General features: G+C 38.3%; 2 protein-coding genes across 4 annotated transcripts in view; both read left to right on the top strand.

The window, feature by feature from the left end:
* The first annotated feature begins 14280 nt into the window (after positions 1–14280).
* LOC117945294 (coiled-coil domain-containing protein 112-like) lies at positions 14281–20296 on the top strand. 3 transcript variants are annotated; one of them, XM_034872709.1, is made up of 14 exons: positions 14281–14340; positions 14856–14950; positions 16005–16126; positions 16374–16463; positions 16744–16819; positions 17168–17294; positions 17438–17554; positions 17745–17882; positions 18438–18559; positions 18765–18891; positions 19116–19283; positions 19533–19631; positions 19763–19881; positions 20197–20296. In XM_034872709.1, exons 1-14 carry the CDS (start codon positions 14296–14298, stop codon positions 20225–20227), a joined length of 1476 nt encoding a protein of 491 aa, XP_034728600.1. In that variant the 5' UTR covers positions 14281–14295; the 3' UTR covers positions 20228–20296. The 3 variants fall into 3 exon arrangements, with proteins under 3 accessions (XP_034728600.1, XP_034728599.1, XP_034728598.1); XM_034872708.1 differs by having other exon boundaries at positions 14853–14950; XM_034872707.1 differs by lacking the exon at positions 14281–14340 and having other exon boundaries at positions 14405–14950.
* Positions 20297–20566: 270 nt separating this feature from the next.
* pggt1b (protein geranylgeranyltransferase type I, beta subunit) overlaps positions 20567–21740 on the top strand; it is a 15330-nt gene continuing 14156 nt past the window's right edge. The window contains exons 1-2 of the mRNA XM_034872145.1: positions 20567–20739; positions 21315–21433. Of these exons, the coding sequence (XP_034728036.1) occupies positions 20612–20739; positions 21315–21433 (247 nt within the window). The 5' untranslated portion in view covers positions 20567–20611. The remainder of the gene's footprint in view (positions 20740–21314; positions 21434–21740) is intronic.

Genomic DNA, 21740 nt, shown 5'->3' with positions numbered 1-21740 from the left:
GGTCCCCTGCTGGAGCTGCTGCCCCCGCGACCCGATACCGGATAAGCGGTCGAAGATGGATGGATGGATGGATCTAACAGAAAGCATGTTGAGTTGGTTTTTTCTCATCATGTTGTGCGTGTCTGTCTGTCTGTATTTATTTCCTTTGTTGTGTATATATCCAAGATAAAATTCTTATTTCCCTCATTTAGCATTCAGCCTATACAACAACATAAGTCTGAATGTTTGGCTGTGCCCACATTTGCTGCCAATGGCAAACCATCTGCCACACTGACTCATCAAGCCCACCCACACTCTTTTGAGAGTCCACAAGGTAGGCTACCTTTTTTGTCTAATCTCAATATACTGTACCTTCCCCAGTCAAACAGATTTGAGTAGGTAGGTATACAATGTTGCAGATAAGAGGGCAGCCATGATCAAAACTGCAAATGTGTGGATGCATGATGCAGGTATCTTTTTTTTATTAGAACAAGGTTCGGTTTTCTAATCTAATCTTCATCCATATTGTTGAGTTTGCCTGTTTGAAAAGTGTGTCATACCTCAAGTGCCCACACACAAAATGACTTGCATGTGTAAAAATAAACACACACACACACACACACACAGTCTCCTTCTCTCTTTTTCTGCCCTGCCACCATAAGTAGTTGATAATTTACACAAAAAGCGGCAACAGTGTGTGCTCTGGTTCTGAGCTGCCAGGAACGGACAGGGACAGATCCAGTGTCCTGAGGTTAACCAGATGCTCCAAATTGTTGGTGTCCAACATACATCTCTCGTCTCTAAATGTAGCTCTTTGTCATTTCTCTGCATCTTTACCTGCAAACACAGATGGACACATACAGTGAGGTTCAAAAGTTTGGGCACCCCAGGTAAAAATTTATATTAATCTGCATTAAGATGGTAAAATCTCCAAAAGGTATCAAATGACAGATTAGACATTTGTGTCATATGTCACAAAAAGTTAGATTTTATTTCCATCATTTACACTTTTAAAATAACAAACAAAAAAATGGCGGCTGCAAAAGTTTGGTCACATCATAGAGTTAATAACATGAACCCCCCCTCCCCCTTTGGCAAGGCAACGGAGGGCAGCTTTATTTGTATAACACATTTCAGCAACAGGGCAATTCAAAGTGCTTTACACAAAATCAGTTAAAAACCAGTTAAAAAAATTAAAAACGATAAAAACACATGAATAAACAGTTAAAAATAAAAACAGTAAGACACAAAACACAAGAATAAAAGTTACAGTGCATGAGTACATAAGTAATTAAATATTAAAGAAATTAACAGTCATTTAAAGAAAGGCAACATGAAAAAGAAAAGGTCTTCAGCCTAGATTTAAAAGAACTGAGAGTAGCAGCGGATCTGCAGGTTTATCGGAGTTTATTCCAGATATGAGGAGCATAGAAACTGAACGCTGCTTCACCCTGTTTAGTTCAGACTCTGGGGACAGAAAGTAGACCTGTCCCAGATGACCTGAGAGGTCTGGGTGGTTCATAGTGTAGTAGCACAACAGAAAAGTATTTGGGTCCTAAACCATTGAGTGATTTATAAACTAGCAAAAGTACTTTGAAATCAATTCTTTGAGGCACGGGAAGCCAGTGTAAAGACTTCAGAACTGGAGTGATGTGATCCAGTCTCTTGGTCTTAGTGAGGACTCGAGCAGCAGCGTTCTGACTCAGCTGCAGCTGTCTGATTGATTTTTTTTTTAAATATTATTATTAGGGAGACCTGTACAGACACTGTTAAAGTATTCAAGTCTGCTGAAGATGAAAGCATGGACAGATTTTTCCACATCCTGTTGACATATAATTCCTGTAACCCTTGATATATTCTTAAGGTGATAATAGGCTGACTATGTAATTGTCTTAACGTGGCTGTTAAAATTCAGGTCAGAGTCCATGACTACACCAAGATTTCTGGCTTTGTCTGTTGTTTTTAACATTGTTGTTTGAAGCTGAGCACAGACTTTTAATCGTTCCTCTTTTGCTCCAAAAACAACCACCTCAGTTTTTCCTTCATTTAATTTCAGAAAGCTCTGGCACATCCAGCAATGAATTTGTTCGATGGACTTAGTCAGTTTTTGTATTGGACTATAGTCCCCTGGCGATAAGGTTATGTAAATTTGTGTGTCGTCTGCATAACTATGGTAACTTATTTTGTTGTTTTCCATAATCTGAGCCAGTGGAAGCATGTAGATGTTAAACAGAAGAGGCCCCAGAATGGAGTCTTGGGGATGTCCGCACGTCATCTTTGTTTGTACGTTCAGATGTACAATTAACTATTGACACAAAGTAATCCCTATTCTGTAAGTAGGATTCAAACCAGTTGAGTACTGAGCCAGAAAGTCTAACCCAGTTTTTCAATCGGTCTAGTAATATGTCATGGTCGACCGTGTCAAATGCAGCACTAAGATCAAATAATACTAAGACTGAAATTTTACCACTATCTGTGTCAAGGGGGATGTAGACTTTGACAAGAGCCGTCTCAGTGCTGTGGTGTGGTCGGAAACCCAACTGAAAGGTTGTCAAAACTGTTGTTCAGTCCCAAGAAATAATTGAGTTGTTGACAGCTTTTTCAATGATTTTACTCAAAAACAAAAGGTTTGATATTGGCCTATGATTGCTCATTAGTGATGTGTCTAGATTGTTCTTTTTTGATAGTGGCTCGATCACTGCAAATATCACAGCTTAGAAACGCTTCTTGTAGCCAGCCAAGAGTCTTTCAATTTTTGTTTGAGGTATCTTTGCCCATTTTTTCTTAGAAACCTCCAGTTCTTTGAGATTTCTTGGCTGTCTGTCACGCACTGCACTTTTAAGGTCTATCCATAGAACAGTTTACGCATATTGATGTAATCCACCGTGCATTTTGAGGTGTGTTTAGGATCATTATCCATTTGTAGAGGTCATCGTCCCTTTAACCTCAGCTTTTTCCCAGATGGCATCAAGTTAGCATCCAAAATTTGCTGAAATTTTATTGAATCAATTTTTCCTTCTACTCGTAAAATGTTCCCTGTGCCACTGGCTGCCATATAACCTCAAGGCATGATTGATTCACCCCCATGCTTGACAGTTGGACAGAGGTTCTTTCATTAAAATCTGTGCCCTTTCTTCTCCAAACGTACCTTTGCCCATTCCGGCCTGAATGTTCTATTTTGAACGGAATCCTCCTGTTATGCCAGCTTCATTCCAAGTCTGCGTGAGACAACACCTATCCATTGTGTCACTCAGGTAATATCGGACCATTTTGATATAGGATTTTGAAAATAAAGACGTAAAAGTAAAGCTATATTGAAATTTGTTCTGGCTGTTAAAGCCACATTTTATTCTTTTTAAGTCTACTGTAAAACGGAATCCTCCTGGTAAGGCAGCTTCATTCCAAGTCTCCGTGAGACATCACCAATCCAGTGTGTATCACAGGTAATATCGGACCATTCTGATTTAGGATTTTAAAGTTAAGGGCTCAAAAGTAAAGCTATGCAGGATTTATTTTATTTCCAAAGGCCAAGGGAACTTTTTTTCAGGATGCATAGTGTCCTGGATCCATGAAATAACTGGCCTTTAAAAGTAAAAATGTGCCTGCCTCTATGGGAATTTAACATAGGGGTGTGTATACTTATGCCCACTGTATTTTAAGGAAGAAGATTTACAATACATTATTCATTCACGAAGAAAATTGGTGTCCTTAACTTCTTTTTTTTATTCTTCTTTTTAATCAACTTTGGCATGGGGGTGTAAACTTTCTCAAGCCACTGTACATCCAAAGGCCTGTAAACTGACTTTCATGTGTGAAATAGTTGGAGTTCCCCTTTAAAGCACAATACAGTGGGGTTCGAAAGTTTGGGGACCCCAGGTATAGATTTGTATTAATGTGCATAAAGAAGCCAAGAAAAGATGGAAAAATCTCCAAAAGGCATCCAATGACAGATTAGACATTTGTAAAATATGTCACAAAAACTTTGATTTTATTTCCATCATTTACACTTTCAAAATAACAGAAAACAAAAAAATGGCGTCTGCAAAAGTTTGGGCACCCTGCACAGTTTATAGCTTATAGTCCCCTTTGGAAAGCTGAGCACTAACAGCGTCATGGACTGTTCTCAATCATCGTCTGGAAAGACTAGGTGATGTCACTCTTAAGATTTTAAATGCCCGACTCATCTGACCTCGCCCCCAGCACCATGGATTCTTCTAAGCGGTTGTCTAGAAAACTGAAACTGAAAATAGTTGATGCTCGCTAAGCAGAAGAAGGCTATAAGAAAATATATATATAATATATAATGGTTTTACAGTAACCTGGAAAAAATGTCAATGTATCTTTACTTTTAAGCATGTAATTTTAACATCCTACGTTACAATGCTCTGATATTACCTGAGAGACACATTGGATATGTGATGTCTCACGCAGACTTGGAATGAAGCTGGCTCAACAGGATAATTCTGTTTTACAGTAGCCTGAAACAGAGTATTATATTATTTTAACAGCCTGAAAAAGATTTCAAATAAAGATTTACTTGGACATTTTAGCCTTTATTTTTAAAATCCTTCATCATAATTGTCCAATTTAACCTGGGTGACACAATGGATATGGGATGTCTCACACAGACTTGGAATGAACCTGACTCACCAGAGAGATTCCATTTAAGAGTAGTCTGAAATAGAGTAAAATATTGCTTTAAAAGCCTGAAAAAGATTTAAAATATAGCTCTACATGGACATTTAAGCCTTTAATTTTAAAATCCTACATCCGATTTCTACGATATTACCTGTGAGATAAAATGGATATGTGTTTTCTGACGCAGACTTGGAATGAAGCTGGCTTAACAAGTGAATTCCGTTTTACCATAGCCTGAAAAAGAGTCAAATATGGCTTTAACAGCCAGTACAAATTTCAATATAGCTTTACTTTTAAAACTTTAATTTTAAAATCCTAAACCACAATTGTCCAATGTTACTCTGAGTGATACACTGGATATGTTTTTTCTCACGGAGACTTGGAATGGGAGTGGTTCAACAGGAGGATTCCGTTTTAGAGTAGCCTGAAATAGAGTTAAATATGGCTTGAACAGCCAGAAAAACTTTCAATTTAGCTTTACTTTTAAGGCTTCAATTTTAAAATCCTACATCACAATAATCCAATAATACATGAGATCCACACTGGATATTTGATGTCTAACCCAGACTTTGAATTAAGCTGGCTTAACAGGAGGATTCCATTTTACAGTAGCCTGAAAAAGAATAAAATATGGCTTTAACAGCCTGTAAAAGATTTCAAGTATACCTTTAGACGTTCAAGCCTTAATTTTTTAAAACCTACATCAGAATGCTTCGAAATTACCTTTGAGACAAACTGGATATTTGATGTCACACGCAGACTTGGAATGAAACTTGCTTAACAGGAGGATTCTGTTTTAGAGTAGCCTGAAATAGAGTTAAATGTGGCTTTAACAGCCCAAAAAAAGATTTCAAATATAGCTCTACTTAGACATTTTAGCATTTAATTTTAAAATACTAGATCAGAATAGTCCGATATTACCTGAGTGAAACACTGAATATGTGTTGTCTCACCCAGAGATGGAATGAAGCGGGTTTAACGGGAGGATTCCATTTTAGATTAGCCTGAAATAGAGTAAAATGTGGGTTCAACAGACAGACAAAAATCAAATATAGCTTTCCTTGGACATTCAAGCCTTTAATTTTAAAATCCTACATCAGAATCGTTATCTAAGTGACACACCGGACATGTGTTGTCAGATTCAGTTCAGATTTGGAATGAAGCAGGCTTAACAGGGGGATTCCTTTTTTGAGTAACCTGGATAAGAGCAAAAACATGGCTCTTAGTGCCTGAAAAGATTTCAAATATAGCTTTACTTGGACATTTAAGCCTTTAATTTTAAAATCCTACATCAGAATTGTCCAATATTACCACAGTGACACACTGGATGTGTGTTGTCCACCCAGAGTTGGAATGAAGTTGGCTTAACAGGAGGTTTCCTTTCTAGAGTAGCCTGAAAAATATAAAAAATAGGGCTTTAACAGCCTAAAATTAAATATAGCTTTACTTGGACTTCACTTGGACTAGTAAGCCTTTAATAACTATTTTGACTTTACTATTGTGTGTGGTGCTATTCCTCAATTTTCTACAGTAAGTTGAATAAATGAATAGAGCTGATGTAACTCAATGCTGCTGTGTACTTTTCTTGTTCAGTAAAACCATGAGCCGTTGTTAGCAATTAATGCCTCATTTTAATATCACAGGGGAAATAATTCTTACATACTTTATTCTCATTTGCAGAAACGACAAAACCCAAATTTCAAGCAGCGCTTTCAACTTTGACTTCTTACTGATGACATCCCTGTGATGCTCTTGCTTCTCCACTAAATGCATCTGTACGCAATTCCAACTTGGTAAGTAAAATAAATAGATACAATTATCACCACATCAATCTACTTACATGTAGTTCAATAAGTTGTTCTTCAAACCTTTCTTTCAAGTCTGAACGATTACCTACTTGATCAAAAACGTATTGATCAAAATGACCAAAATGCTGATAACCTGCTTGCTGAGCTGCAGAAAGAGAATGCAGCACTACGAGCTTGGATATCCACGTCAACAGTCAGTCAGAGAAAGAGAGACATTGATGGGAATGTACTCTTTGCAAGGCCAAGGTCACACAGGAATCAGAAAAAGGCCAGTATTGTTTTTTTCATTCATGATATTTTCAAGAGTGTTTAGGCATTAAAAACCGAATATCAAGAGATACATTCAGCTCAAATGTTTGGGCCTTGGGTTTTAACTGAAATAGATAGCCTACATTAAGGTTACTTTTACATAGTAATACAGTACAACCTATAAAATAAACTAATAAAAGTTAGCTTCATTGTGCCGACTGGAACAATATTGTTTAGAAGGCTTCTTATTGATGGGCAGTGTTATCTCTTACAGAATGTCAACCTTTGGTAAGGCTTTGTTTAAAATGGTTTATTAATAAGTTGTTATTGTTGAATTTGCTACTAAAACGAGCATTTTTATTTGCTGCTATTGTCTACATATTGCTGGATAGGCAGATTACAAACAGTAATTGGATTTTGCAACAAAATAAACAGTTTTGAACCAGCCTAGGCACTGGCCATGGTGCAAGTATGACATTTTTAATGTTTTCAATGTTGATGTGAGGTTTTTGTGGAACAGCTGGTGATGATTACACGCCTAATCATCCCTGCAACACTGCTGATTATGGCCCTAACTCTGAGGTGGACTTTGCTCCAGAGACTGCTTCAAAGACCATCTCTGCTGGTATGTAATTCATTATATAAAATTCAACATGAACTGTTAGAATAAAAAAGTCTCCAGAAAAGTTTTATGATAGTATGATTGTCCCTTAATTGATAGTTTTCCTTTTGTATGGATGTTTTTTATGCAAATGATGAAACGGTGAGCAAAACCATTGTGGAACTTTTGTGAATTTTTTTAATTCTTGTGTACTTTTACAATTGAAACAGAATGTCTTGTGCAAGATCTTCAGTAATCCTTGAGTGTCTCTGACAATGAGATACACAAAGCTGCAGTTGACCAGGGAGCTCCTCTGGCTTCTTTGGATTGGAGCACTCGTAACGCTCTCTTTTTTGATAGATGGAGGGCAAAGAGACCCTACCTTGTAAATAACATGCTGGCACGGGGAAACATGGCAACAAAAATCTGCAGTCAATGTATGATCAACTGTGCAACTGTCAGATGCAGAGACAGCTTACCATGTCCATTCATCTGTGCTAAATGCGACATTAGCCGGCACAACAAAAACTACACCCTTTACGACCGGGATGCCTTGTGTGCTGGATTCTTTTAGCCATAGCCTCCAACCAGTTGCGTTGTGGATAATGCTGTCACAAACTGTGATAACTTATGGACTTTTTTGTGTGAGTTTGTGTACTGTATGTCAAATTGTCGCTAATGATGAATAATCCAAACCCATTTGTGTAATGTTTTTTGTGCAGCTTTTGCCTATTGAGATGCCTGTTCAAATCTGTCGCTGTCCTTCAGAGGCATTGAGGGTTTTCCAAGGAAAGTCAGTTGCTTTGGTCACAATTAATGGTAATTATGTGAAAAATTTCCTTTGTTCCAGTTTAAAAAAAGATTCACATTCAACAGCCACAATAATGTAATATCTTAAAGAAATGTGCACATCAGCGCCAAGTCAGCGGGCTTTACTAAGTCACTGAGATGTATATGACGCATACAACAATTAATTCTAACCTTGGCAGTCATAACATTACAGTGGAGGTAAATGTTACATCGTAGGTCGGTATGATCTCAACATGCCAGAGCTAAGCAGCGAGGGATGCCAGGCTGGACTGAAGAAGTGGATGACCTGATACAAAGTGGCTACTGGCCCGCCACCCTCAATTTTGCAACAATTTATGAGGAACACTTTTTACTTTTTTACTTTTGAGAGCATGAAGATGGCATCACCCAAAATGTCCTGTCAGGCATTTCTATAAATGCTTGAGAAGCGGACTCTTAGCTTTGGCCCTGTCAGTATTTCTTTCTTTATTCTGCAGCATCCTACATTTTTTATGTTTTGATATAAGAAGTTCTTTATCTTATCGTTTTGAGCCGTTGTTTGTTTTAATAGAGTGGAAAGCTCTCATCTGACAGCTTTCAGGAAAGCTTTTTTGAATGGGCTGCTGTTCAATGTGAAGTTGATGCCATTTGCAAGGAGGAGCAATTTAGCTGTCCTGCCTGCACTCTTGCAATGTTAGCCGTCTCGGTTGACACAAACCGCAAGCTTTATCATTTCAAGAGTACAGCAAGGTGTTTACTCATTAGCACATGTGTATCAATGAGCGGTAAAATTGACATTTATGTAATGTACAACCTTTTACTACACTATATACTAAAATGTTAACAATGTTGTTGTTTTTTTAGAACAGAGGAGCAGCCGATCTTTGATGGTGTCTTCATTGCTAATGATGAAGATATGATCAGATTTGTGGACCAAGTACACACCAAAACCAAACATGTAATTGTACTTCTCTCTGAATATTTAAAGTCAATGACATAATAAGTCATAGTCTGTCAATATTGTCTTGTATTGTGATATCTACCTGTATACTTAATTTCTATTAAAAAAAAGCCACTAATGCTAATTTGTTTCTTGCCCTCAAAAAGTTATTTATAATTGTTCTCTTCAATGACTATTGACAAGATTGTTTGGCGCTTATGATTTTCTGCAATGTAGGCCACTGGGAGGGCCATTTGTGGTGGGGAGTGGTTTGCAGCCTGAGAGACTTCCTACAGATCTAGGAGTAAGGTGGAATAGGAAGGACTGGAGCTGGCAGTTTGCAGGCATGGTGTCTTGCTGTCTGCCCTTACTGTGTTTAGGGGTGAAATATATGCATAACCCACGTTCTGTAAAAGCAGCTAACGTTACCTTACCGCTAACGTAACTGTAGGTCTCACTTGGAGCTAGTATTTTTTTATGTTATGAAATGTTATGAAATGCGTGCAGAGGCCTTGAGTGGCGTTTAGGGCAGAGAAGTAAGAGCAGTGCAGGGACGTCATCATTGCTTTTTGGCTCAGTCATTGGTCGCGCCTTGAAAGGTCAGCGGCAACAAAGTTGAAAGCGCCGCGCTTGGCGGCAATTCCGAGAAGTGCGCAATGCCGTTGGGCGGCACTGCTATCCCTATAGGAAAACAGTAAATATGCCAGAGCAGAGTGGTTATACCGTGGCCGGGTTAGACAAAATAATGGCATAAGCGCTTCTTAAACATTTAAACATTACCAGATTTAAATGAAGCTATGCAAAGTTATGAATGATTGTACGATTAATTAATCAACTATTGTATCACAGTGTATAATGCCTATATCTCGTCAGTGTGACGCCATATCCGGCAAAACTGCTGGCGAAAACCTTATTTATAGAGCACTGTTAAAAAAACGGCTGTGAAAAATGGAGGAGCTGTTATTTTTCCTCTCTCCATGTCTAAATGTTATACATACATACACATATATATATATATATATATATATATATATACATATATATATTTATTATGCTTTTTTTTATTCCTATTGTGGGCCAGAGCAGACACACATCTCTGACAGGAGGGGTGACCCAATTGCAACAGCTTTATTCTTATCTTGGTCTCATGAAATTAGATATCGGCTATAAGGAGTAACATCACAGTATTACTTAAGAGGTCCAATGACATGCAAAAAGCTAACATGGATTTGGCAATCTAACAAAGGACCGACTCAGAGTACGTCCACCTTTCATGAACATACACTTACTGAATACACTCACTGAAAATATAAATAAAATATAGTATGCATAAATATATTGCAATATATTGCACACCATGCAACTGGATGTGTGACAGGCACTCAGTTGTTTAACCTGTAATTTAGGTTTAACTTTCTGGAGACACAGACATACTGTAGCTCTGTCTTTTCATGTGTATATCAATAACCTGTATTGTGGATAAAGTTATTAAGAAATACAGTAAGTTTCAGTGAGTAAAAAAAAATAGCTGAAGGCATAAATATATCACCAGTTCAATTAAACAAGCATCCTCATTGAAAAAAATCCCAAACTGTTAAGCTACTGTGCTTTTTGTGATTAATTGAAAAGATGCTGCTTACACCTTTGAACCTATGGTTATTTATATTTATCCAACATGCAGGTCCTACAAAGTAAACATTTTTAAACATGAGTACATAAAAAGCCAACTTAAATAGTTGCAAAATAAATCATTTTAATCTCTTAAAATGGCACAAAGTTTAGACCCCCTTTGTAACACACTGTATATAATGCAGAGTTGTGAGAGTGATTTTGAGATTTACATATGTGTATATATACGTATAGTATATACTGTATGTAGTAAATATATAATTATATAATGTATATGTAAGTGAAAAGTCTTTGGGAAAATGTCTTCTTGATTCTGTAAATTGTCTCATGTCCCCTGAGATTTCTCTCTAGACCCTTCAAAGGTGTACTGACCCTCAAGTTGGGCACCTGTGCTCTACAGTCCAAATCATTCTTTGAAAGGTAATATAGTAAAAAGCTTGATCAAATACTGGTTGTTAAGGATACATTTCATTGAAAATTGCCAGACACACAGGTAATTCATGAATTGGCATTTAAGGCACTCAAATGTGCATGTACACACATTAAATTAGCTGGAAGTGAGTTACAGGAGACAGGTTCACTCAGGTCAAAAGGAGCATTTGAAGAAATGTTGTGGTGATGTGCTGACCTCACAGAGAGAGAGGGTCTGAAGCACAGCAGGCAGAGCAATTAGACTTATTGCTTTCCACCTGCTCTCCCAAGCTTCTTACCACACACACATACTGATATGTACACACACACACACACACACACACACACACACACACACACACAAGCGCGCATTAGTTGTCTGTCTGAGTCAAACATGTGCAGGACATAGTCAGATCATGTTTCCTTTTAACACTATATAAAATTACAGCACTAGTCAGGTGTTAAAACCAAATTGTGTGTGTGCGTGTGTGCGTGTGTGTGTGTGTGTGTGTGTGTGTGTGTTCATACCGGTATGCATTTTTGTCTGCGCATGTTGTTTATGGATGTTTGTTCACATAGTTAACCCTAACTAAAGCAGGGATGTTGACTGCAAACACCGCCAGCAGGACAGAGTGTTAACACACGTAAACATACTTACCTGTGGTGTAAGAGTACTGACGCAACTATGGTTCTCCCAGTGGAACACGCACACACACACACACACACACACACACACACAAACAGTGCTGGATGTTATAAATAAGCATATCTAATTCAAAGAAGTGGCAGAAGGGAAGCTCAGAGTTCCACCGTCCATGAATGCAAAACTGACCTCTCAGTTTACAGAGATAATGTTTCATAACAGTTCTAAACAGCCTATCAGTGCCTTAGAAGAGGTCAAAGGTCACGTCTTTCTATCTTTCTCACATTCCCTTTCTGTTGCCTTTAGTGAGGAAACACTTTGAGAGAAAGTGGTTTGACAAGTGAGGTCCACTCACTAGTTCTTTCCAGACCTTTATACTGAATATAGAGATCTTCTCAGAAGATAGTTGTCATTACATGGCCTAAATAAATAGATTAAGCTATCAAACAGTATATAAAGTAGTTAGAACGACATTAATTATGCTTACACATTGATGAATCAATAATTATAATCCAATAATAAAATATATATTATTATGAATTTGGCCCTTCTGTATATTGAGTATTTTTACGGGTACTTTAAGTAAGTACGTTTTGATGTGAATACTAATCTGCTTTTACTTGAGTAAAAGTTTTGATACAGAACTTTTATTTTCTACACTGTGGTATTACTACTTTTATGTGAATGAAATAGCTGAGTGCTTGTGTCTTACAACCACCTCAGGCAATGTGCCAACTGGGCTATCTCCATGACAACTGAAACTACAGTAAGAAAGACTGTGAGAGTCCAGTTGAAAGGTCTGGAAAAACTAGTAGGTAGACCTTGAGTTTGGATATTTTATTGTCAAACTAATGTGTTTCACTCTTTCTCACAAGGTCTTATTAATTAGAAAAAAACAAACAGAAGTTAAAATGTTTTACCCTCACAAAGTGCAACAAAAGAAAGAGTAGTAATATTTTTTAAAGCTGACCTAAACTTCCCCACTTTTTGACATTTACACTTTTGTACCCAAATATACCCTGTTTTGAAATCCTCCGCTTTATACCAGCATGTTTTGTTTTATTTTTTTGTGCCAACCAGTTGACAGTAACTCTACTTCTCTTATCAAACTAAGTGAATCCCTTGGCTGAGGATGAAGACAGGAAACTGTAACTCTTCATTAAGAAGAGCGGTTGCTATTTATGTTGCGATGACAACTCTGCCTCTGCACCCATGAGAGATCCCCCAATGTCTGCACTTAATAATGGATTCAGGTTTCTATTTATACTCCCTTTCCATCTCTCTTTCTCTCTCCTCCTTTCTCTATGACTGTCACTCAGCCAGCTCTCACAATAAGTATAGCTGTTGGCCATTATTAAAAGGCTGTTACAGAAATAAACCAGGGCCTCGGTAGAAGACATGGGGAGTCATTTGAGATAGTGAGATGCGTAGGTAACTTTAACTCTAGCCATCTAGTTGTAGCCGGGTACATTCAAATGTGTCTGTACCTCAGAAACTGTTCCACAGAAAATAGCCTAAACTTTATTACATGCTGATTTCATTCAATTCAATTTTATTTATATAGTGCTAAATCACAACAACAGTTATCTCATTGCCCTTTCCATAAAGAGCAGGTCTAGACCGTACTCTGTGATGTTATGAACAGCGACCCAACAGTTCCCGCCAAGACCAAGCACTTGGCGACAGAAGCATGGAAACACTTCCTTTAAGAGGCAGAAACCTCGAGCAGAACCATGGCTCAGGGTGGGCGGTCATCTGCCTTGACCGGTTGGGGGTGAGAGAAATGAAAGCTCTTACAATTTATCCTGGTTATTTTAGGTGTAATTTGATAATCAAAATGGCCATTGCAGCCTTCCCCAAAAAACCTATCATAATTGCACCATAAATTGATGCAGAAAAATTCACCAGAATGTAGAAAATTATACGTTTGATTTTCATGATTTAAATCATGCCTAAAAGAGGCGCTCTCAACCCCAATCGGCGGTGGTTGTGGCACACTCCCTCGTTTGTCTGAGTCCATCTTATCTGTCAGAGGGAGAGCAGGAGTGCGGTTGTGAAGTTTAATGTTGGTAGTCCCCAGAGACGAAGTTGATAATTTCATGGCAAAAATGAGCCCCCAAATTAAACGTAAGCAACTAAAATTGCTTTATGTTAGAACATTGTGACAAACTGCTCGTTATTACTGTGATGTATAAAGTGTGTATCAGGTTTAGTTCCATCATAGTGTCAATACTGTCAAAAAACGTTAGCTGACGTTGTTGTTCGGTAGCTAGCTCAGAGATTAGCAGGGGGGGGGTAACACTGTTGCAATGCATGGTGTCACATTCTCATTAGTGGCTGAGCCCCCCTAAAGGTTTCGTCCTTGAATCGCCCCTGGTTAAAGTCTCCTGGGTGGTTACATAAGGTTTCATCATGTAGCCTGATATAGTACATACAATCGGAGCCAGCTAATATGTTCCAATCTAGTCCATAGACAGGTCTAGTCCCTGGTCTAGTCCAGTCTTTCATCGTTACAATCGATTAGTGATACGCAGCGTCCTCTGCTGGGAGTACTGGCAAACAACGCTTTTTAAATAAAGTTTATTTTGTTTACAAAATTCACTTAAACATGGCCTCCCTAGCAACCCCGCCAGGCGTTGATAAACAGTGTCTGGTAACTATCACAGTTATATACTGCATGTGTTGTAAAATTGACATGTATCAGTTAGCTTTTTATTTATTTCAAATGTTTAACATTTTCTGCGAAAGCGGACATATGGCGTAATGTTGACGAGCTAGCGGTCGTTAACCAATACTAGCCGATGTTGCACACGTTAGCTAAGGTTACTGATATAACGTTACTGAAATTCAAGGCACACTCGCCATTAATTAGTGTAATCATATTACAGTGTTTGTTTGATATGGTTTGTCTGCTGTTTTATAAGAGATATGTCGCCCCTACTAGCTAACTAGCTAGCTAACTAGCTAGCTGTTCGAAAACAACTAGTTTTGTTGGTTTGGTTAACATGGTGCGGTGGTTATTGGCGAGGCACCAGTATTACATTATCGACATCGATAACGTAGAGGAAGCTCCATCCAAAAATGGATACAATTTATAAATGCACTTGTTGTTGTATATTGCAATATGATCAGCTGTTGTGTTTTCCTTTCCTAAATGCATTTGAGCAGGGAGAGAGAGACTCCAGCAGTGACAGCGCCGATCAGAAGCTAGCCAGGCAGAAAGCTGCTCAGTTCCTCAGGGAAGCCGAGAAATACAGCAGGCAGTAAGTGTCATAGATATAAAACAAAAGAAACTATTTCATACCTGGAAGTGTTCTTCTTCTGTTTCTTCTTTGGATTTTAACGGTAGCTTGCATCCATTAATGTTGCAACACTGCAATCTTCTGGAGTTGGTTAACTCCTACAGTGTCCAGTAAGGCAGATTCTCCTCATAATCAGACTTGTTCTCATTAGGAAGCTGACCAAGCATCTTTCAACACACCTGTAATGCCAACTCGTTTAATTCCTTCCCTATCTTTCTGATACATATTTCCTGCAACTGCAACAAGCACATGTGTACAGTTTCTGGTACCTTGCAATGATGACAAAAACAGTTTGATTCTTCCCTATAATGTGATGTTTGCTAAAAAGGTTGATGTGTCCTATTCTCAGCCTACTTATTGTTACTTGCTCTTTTTGTTGTGTTTACCTACTTCTTAACATACCTTCTCCTTTTTGGACTGAGAGGCAGTTAGTGAAGCTACTCAGTATCATTTCACATTTAATTTAAATCTTTAAAGCCTTAACTTTCACTGCGGAGATACAGTGGGTAATAAAATGACAGGAATGTCCTACAAATTACAATAAATGAAATCCAACATTACCACAAACTACTGCCTCAAAATAAAGTACACCTCTGACACAGTTTCAACAAACAATATGTACATTATGTATTAGCATAATTTTTGAAAATTTGTAACTAATGCATTGAATGGTGTTTGTTTTGTTTTGTCCAGTCTGTGTTTTATATGTGATTGTAATTTTTGCCCTAATTACTTTACACACATCTTTTGAATGAGGAGTGAGGTAATACTCTTGTAAAAGCTTGACAATAGCAAGAACTCATTTGGTGCTGCTGAGTCACCACTGTAAGCCCATTTTCTACTTTTACTTTAAAGTGTAATGTAATAATAAGAAAAGAAAGGCACATTCTGTATTCACGCTGCGTTCATGTAACCAATCACTTAACCACCAACACATAACTTTGACGAGAGTTTAAACCTTAATATCCGTTGTGTCTTCACAGGACAATGATGTAAAATACTGCTTTCCTTACAGGATTGAAAAGTTGGAGAAAGAGAGGAAGCTGATTGCTCAGTGCAGAAAGAATGGCTGGACAGATGTGCCTGGAGAAGTGGAAGAGTACGAGAAAATGCTGGAGGAAGAAAGAAATGCTGAGAGTGGGTCTTTCTTTGAATCCACCGTCCTAACATGTCCCAGATGTTTTAATGTGCAGGCTGACAGGCCCTCTGAGACAGCATTGTTACCGTGGGGTATTACATAATAGATTTATATCCAGTTCCTTTTCTCTGCCTACTACCTGGAAGTGAAGTCATAGCAGTAAATCATTGTTAAAGGATCCACCATCAACACGGCCACTTTAACCAAAACTGCTATTTGTAATGTTCTTTGCATTTTTTTCTTTAGAGACAAATCTTCAAAAGCAGCTAGTGAAGATTCATAATGGTGTGAGGAAATTTCAGAGACAGCTGATAGATGTGAAGCCAACTCCTGAGTGTAAGTTTTGTACCTAGTAATGTTTGTTTATGGTACCTTAAAAACAATTTTGGCATTTTTATTGTATCACTTATTTAGCTGTCTTGTAAGACATTCAGTACTTAGTTGTCAACATTGTTGTCATCATTTCTATCAACGTTTGTGCCATTACGCTACATCAATATAAAATATACTTTTGTAAAGTAGTTTACTGCTTAGTAAAAGAATAAGGACTGTAGTGTCATAGTCATGTACAATGCAAATCTGATTGTTAATCATGTTTCTCCATTTCTACTTTCAGTGATCGAAAGACTGAAGAAAATAATGTCAGAGGTGGAAATCTCAATTAACACCCTAAAGGGAGACCAGCGTTCATGGTAACAGGATACATTTAACAGCGTTAGACCAATTTTGACTCAATAAGCAGACAAATTGAAACCATTGTAAAATGTAGTGCACCATAACCTTTTAACAAATGTCACCTTAACTTCCTGTACTACAGGTGAGTGACAGCTGCTGATCAGTGTTTGCACCACACTGGGAATGCATAGGAGTGTAAGAAAAATATGTTGGTGTGGCCAGGTTGGATAGTGGTACAGTAGGCGCACATTTACACAGAGGTTTATGCCTCGATGCAGAGGTCCAGGGTTTGAATCCCAATTGCGACGGTTTCCTGCATGTCTTTCCTGCAAAAGTCAACCTCTGTGTTTCTTTGTTCCTCTCAGCTTTGAGGAGCTTTTGAAGGAGGAGAGGACATGCAGACAGGAGATCGTTGCGTATGAGAAAAAGATTGAAAACTTGAGCCTTGCTGTAAAATCTGAGCCCAAACTACCCCCAGCTCCCACTGTTAAGGTCTGCCTATCCTCACCTTCTTCCTTTCTCTGTTCATCTCTGTCCATCTTTTGTACAATGAAAGAAGACCGAGAGTTTGTGTTTGGGTATTGAATGATTATGACCCACGCAGTATATGATTTGATAAATATTTTTTTCATTAGACCAAACCACTAGACAGAGACCTCCCTGCGGAGGTCAGGGCACTGGAGGCTTTCCTGCTGAAGACAGGAGGCCCTTGTGGTGGCTGGGACCAATATGACCACCAAGCCTTCCTTAGAGTAAGACATTAGTGTTATTCTGTCTTGATAATTTGTGTTGTAATGAAAGAATCTTGTTCTCACTCACTGAACACCACTCCTTTCGAGTGGTATTCAACATTTTGCTTCAGCCAACTTTAGCAGACGCCAGACCAAAGGTAAAACGCCGTAAGATCCCTGTCCGTCTTACTCTCATCTGTTTGATTTACAGGTTTGGACAAAGCACAGGGGACAACCAGCCTACAGCAAAGAGGTCAAACTGTACCTGCCTAGTAAAACATTGGAAGAGATAGAGCAACATGAGGACTGGCATCAGGAGCTGATCTACCTACAGGACAGAAAGAAAGAGGTAGAGACAAAACATGTAGGAGGTCAAAAGAAGAGAAAACCTCATTTGGTAAACACAACCGTCACAACAGCATCACAAGAACTGGCATGTTAAGATGAAGATACAGGAAAAGAAAAATTCCTCAAAACGCTAAGTGAATTTAATCCAGATTGGGCCATTTTTAGATTTTAACATTTTTAGTTGTCAAAATAAAAAAAGTACAAAAAACACTAAACAGATTTTGGTCAATTATAATATTATTATTATTATTATATATATATTTTTTTATATTTACAATTTACCTTGTTCACTTCACCAGGTTGTATGAACAATATAGTTCAACCTTTACTATTAAGTAATGGGTTTCCAATAGTGTGCCTATATTGCTTATATATATATATATATATATATATTGCTTACACTTGTATTCCAATAACTTCAGTTAGACCTGTCTTTATTCTGTATAAAGATGCCATGGCCAGGAGCCCAAAGTAAGCTGTTCGATAGCTGTGGTACTCTTAATATTTTGGAGTATCTAGTTTTCATTCTCGCTACTTTTCTTCATGCAATACCCAGGCTATTCAGCGGTGGAAAGCCGGCAAGCATCAGGAACGCCAGACCAGAACACAGAGTCAGGAGGAGGTGGAAGAAGCAAGAATTAAGGAGAAGGGGGCCAAGAACCAAGTCCACCAACATAGGTGAGTCAGAAGTATAGCAGAATAGAATAAAAAAAAACAGAAAGAAGAGGTGGAGCAGACGTTAAAACTGTTAAAATCACCCACAAGTCATGAGATCCTCCCAGATCTGATGAGCACCCAAAGTGTTCGACTGGTTACCTTTAAAATAAAATGTTTTGGTGACATACTGTGTCTGTTTTGTGTATTCTTTCCTCTTCTGATGAAGGACTGAGGAGGAGAGGAGGGAGGCAGCACAGCGACTGGAGGAGTGGAAGGAAGAGAAAAGAAGGAAGGAGGAACAAGAAGAGGAGCAGAGGCTGTCTGAGGAGATACAAAAGAGGAGACGGGCAAAGGTGCTTTTGTGTGGGGGTGAAAAGTAATTTCACTGTAGTTGTGGTTATTTATAATCAAAGACAGTGCTTTTGTATGGGTATGAACTCATCTGTGTTTCTGAATTCATTAAGCATGATAATCAATATACAGTACACACATACATACATCGATGTAAAAAATGTAGGTGCATCTTTGGTGCCCTCAAAAAATTTTTAGCTTTATCAGAATGATGTCTGTTCATCAGGAAGAGCGGCGCCGGCAGCTGGAAGTGAAGCTGACTGTTGAGGAGCAGCTACGACTGAAGAGGGAGGAGGAGGAGGAACAGGGGAGGAGGAGGAGAGAGGAGGAACAGAGGGAGATGGACGAGAGGAGAAGGGAGGCAGTCAAGGGCATCAAACGCTTTACTGAAAGGGTACGAAGTCTGAGAATCCCTGAAACACCAAGAAACACCAGTCAGTTTTGCCTGGTGTTACCACCTTCAGTGGCTGGGCTTTCTCGCTAAAAGCACAGTTTTTGTTACAGTATGTGAAGTTGTGATGTATTAAAGGGATGTGAGGTTTTTACCATTTTTTTCAAATGTTGGAATAAATACAAAGGCTGATGTCAGAAGAGAAATCATTATACTATGTAAAATACCAAGCTTTTCTCTACCTTCCCGCAGGATCTTCACAAGGTGGAGGCAAAGCTTCAGGAGAAACAGCTCAGGGAGAAAGAGGAAGAGGAAAGACAGAGGAGAATCACTGCTAAGTTGAAGGAGAAGGTAAGGGCCGTACGGTGAACAAGTTAGACCTTTTAAACTCCTTAACACAAAGGGAAACATTTGAATCACACAATTTGAATATCTTTCATGAACAGGGATGTTTAGTTAAAGTCCGTTTGTTCCTCATTCAGGTGGATAGTCACGTCAGCAGAGACCCCTCCAGGCTTACCCGCCCCACTAAGGGTTGGGGGGAGCGGATGAAACACATTGGACCTTCAGGAGGAGGGCCTCTGCTACAGATGTTTCACAGGTCTGGTTGCCCCAACTTTTATACAATTGTTAGGTCAGGTCTCTGTTTTTAAGGACTGCTTTGGCAGTGAACAGTCATATTAGATTACTGGGTGATAAAACCCAACCTTTAAAAAAAATAACCTGGTTGAATAGCTAACACTTAAGGTCAGCTGATGGTAAGCTTGTAACGTTACTGGAGATATATTAATGTTTTCAGATAAATAATATGTCGAACTTAAGAATCGATTTTGCTTGAAGTGAAAATAAGCCTTATTCCTATGATAATATAATAGGTGTTGCAGAATCACTGAACTCTTGTGTCATTTTGTTGCAGAGCTGTTCCCACTTGGAGACAAGGCCTTTGACCAGCAACAAAGGAAGTTAACACAAATACATTCAGAATATTTTTCGTTTTTATACAAATTATATTAAATTAATATGTATGCAATGAGACCCCAATACCAGATTGTGCCTTTCCATGAATCTACTTTTTGCTGCTGTTGGTTATAACTTACTTTAACTTTTACAAAGCCATAATTTTAAATAAAAGCTTGTGTAAACTTCACAATTCATCTCTTGTGGTCAGTTTTTGCCCTGTTAAAAATGGTGGAGTTGGAACAGCAAAAGTTATATCGTAAGACAAAAAAAAAAGAGTTCAAGCTTCTTTTTCAGTACGTCCCTGTAGTGTGAGCTTTTATTTTGAAAAACAAACATACCGGAAAAGATTCCTTATAGGTGCGGATGCAAAGATGGCGGAAGACGAGAGCCAATTTGAAGAATTTGACCAAATAGACTTTTTAAGAGATAGACATGTACGATTCTTCCAGAGAACACTTCAGGTGTTACCTGAGAGATATGCCTCGCTGGAAACAACCAGGTACGTTTCCTTGAATGAAAAATGTTGCTTTATGTCACATGTTTTGCTGAAGAACTTGACTAGCATTAAAGCTAGCTGTTGCTCAACCGCTTTGAATGAAGGCTAGTGCTACTTAGCTTAGCGGGCATGCTAACATAACAATGTCAGAGAAGTTATGGCAGATTGGCTGTAGCAAAACGAAATGAGGTGGGGTACAACACCGTGTTCAACTAATTCAAAAACGACAGTAGGTTATGTTATCATAGAAATAAGGCTCATTTTAAAGTGAACTTCAAGCAAAATGGATTCTTAAATTGGACAGGTTATTTATTTTTGCGAACATTAATAGATCTCCAGTAACGTTACAAGCTTACCAGCAGGTCAGGTCAACATGGCTTTTTTATTTTTTTTTTATTTTTTTTTTTGTAAAAGGCGGGTGTTTTATCACCCAGGAATCCACAATTTACATTGCCCCTGATTGTATGACTGTAGCTGTGACTATGCATTCATTCTTATAGCTTGTATATGTAGATTCTTCTGTCCATCAATATTAAATGAGTAAACATTAATAAGATTGCCATCTGCCTTCTTTCCAGGTTAACTATCATATTTTTTGCCCTGTCTGGTCTCGATGTGCTGGATGCTCTGGATGTGATTGATAGAAACACTATGATTGAGTGGATCTATTCCCTCCAGGTTCTACCCACAGAGGACCGTAAGTCTCATATCTTCTCACTTTCTCACACCTGACTGAATAAGATGAGTTTTAACAGTTAGTTAGAAAAAGTTTGCAGTACAAGTACTTATTGCTGATAAGAATGACAAAACAAAGGTTTACATCATGACAGGAAATCAAGGTTTTTGTTTTTTGTCAAAGCAATAAACTACATCATATGGCTACGTATTGCCACTGACTTCCTGAATTGTTTCTGATTCCTGTGGTCCCGATTAGATTTTTGATTGAATATCAAGCAGATTAGACATTTTTGAGTTACCAGTATTCTGTACCTTTTTTTTTTTTT

This window comes from Etheostoma cragini, chromosome 5 (assembly GCF_013103735.1).
Source record: "Etheostoma cragini isolate CJK2018 chromosome 5, CSU_Ecrag_1.0, whole genome shotgun sequence".
NCBI classification, from domain to species: Eukaryota; Metazoa; Chordata; class Actinopteri; order Perciformes; family Percidae; genus Etheostoma; species Etheostoma cragini.
Note: the sequence above shows the minus strand (reverse complement) of the source record. Positions and strands in the feature narration are given on the sequence as shown.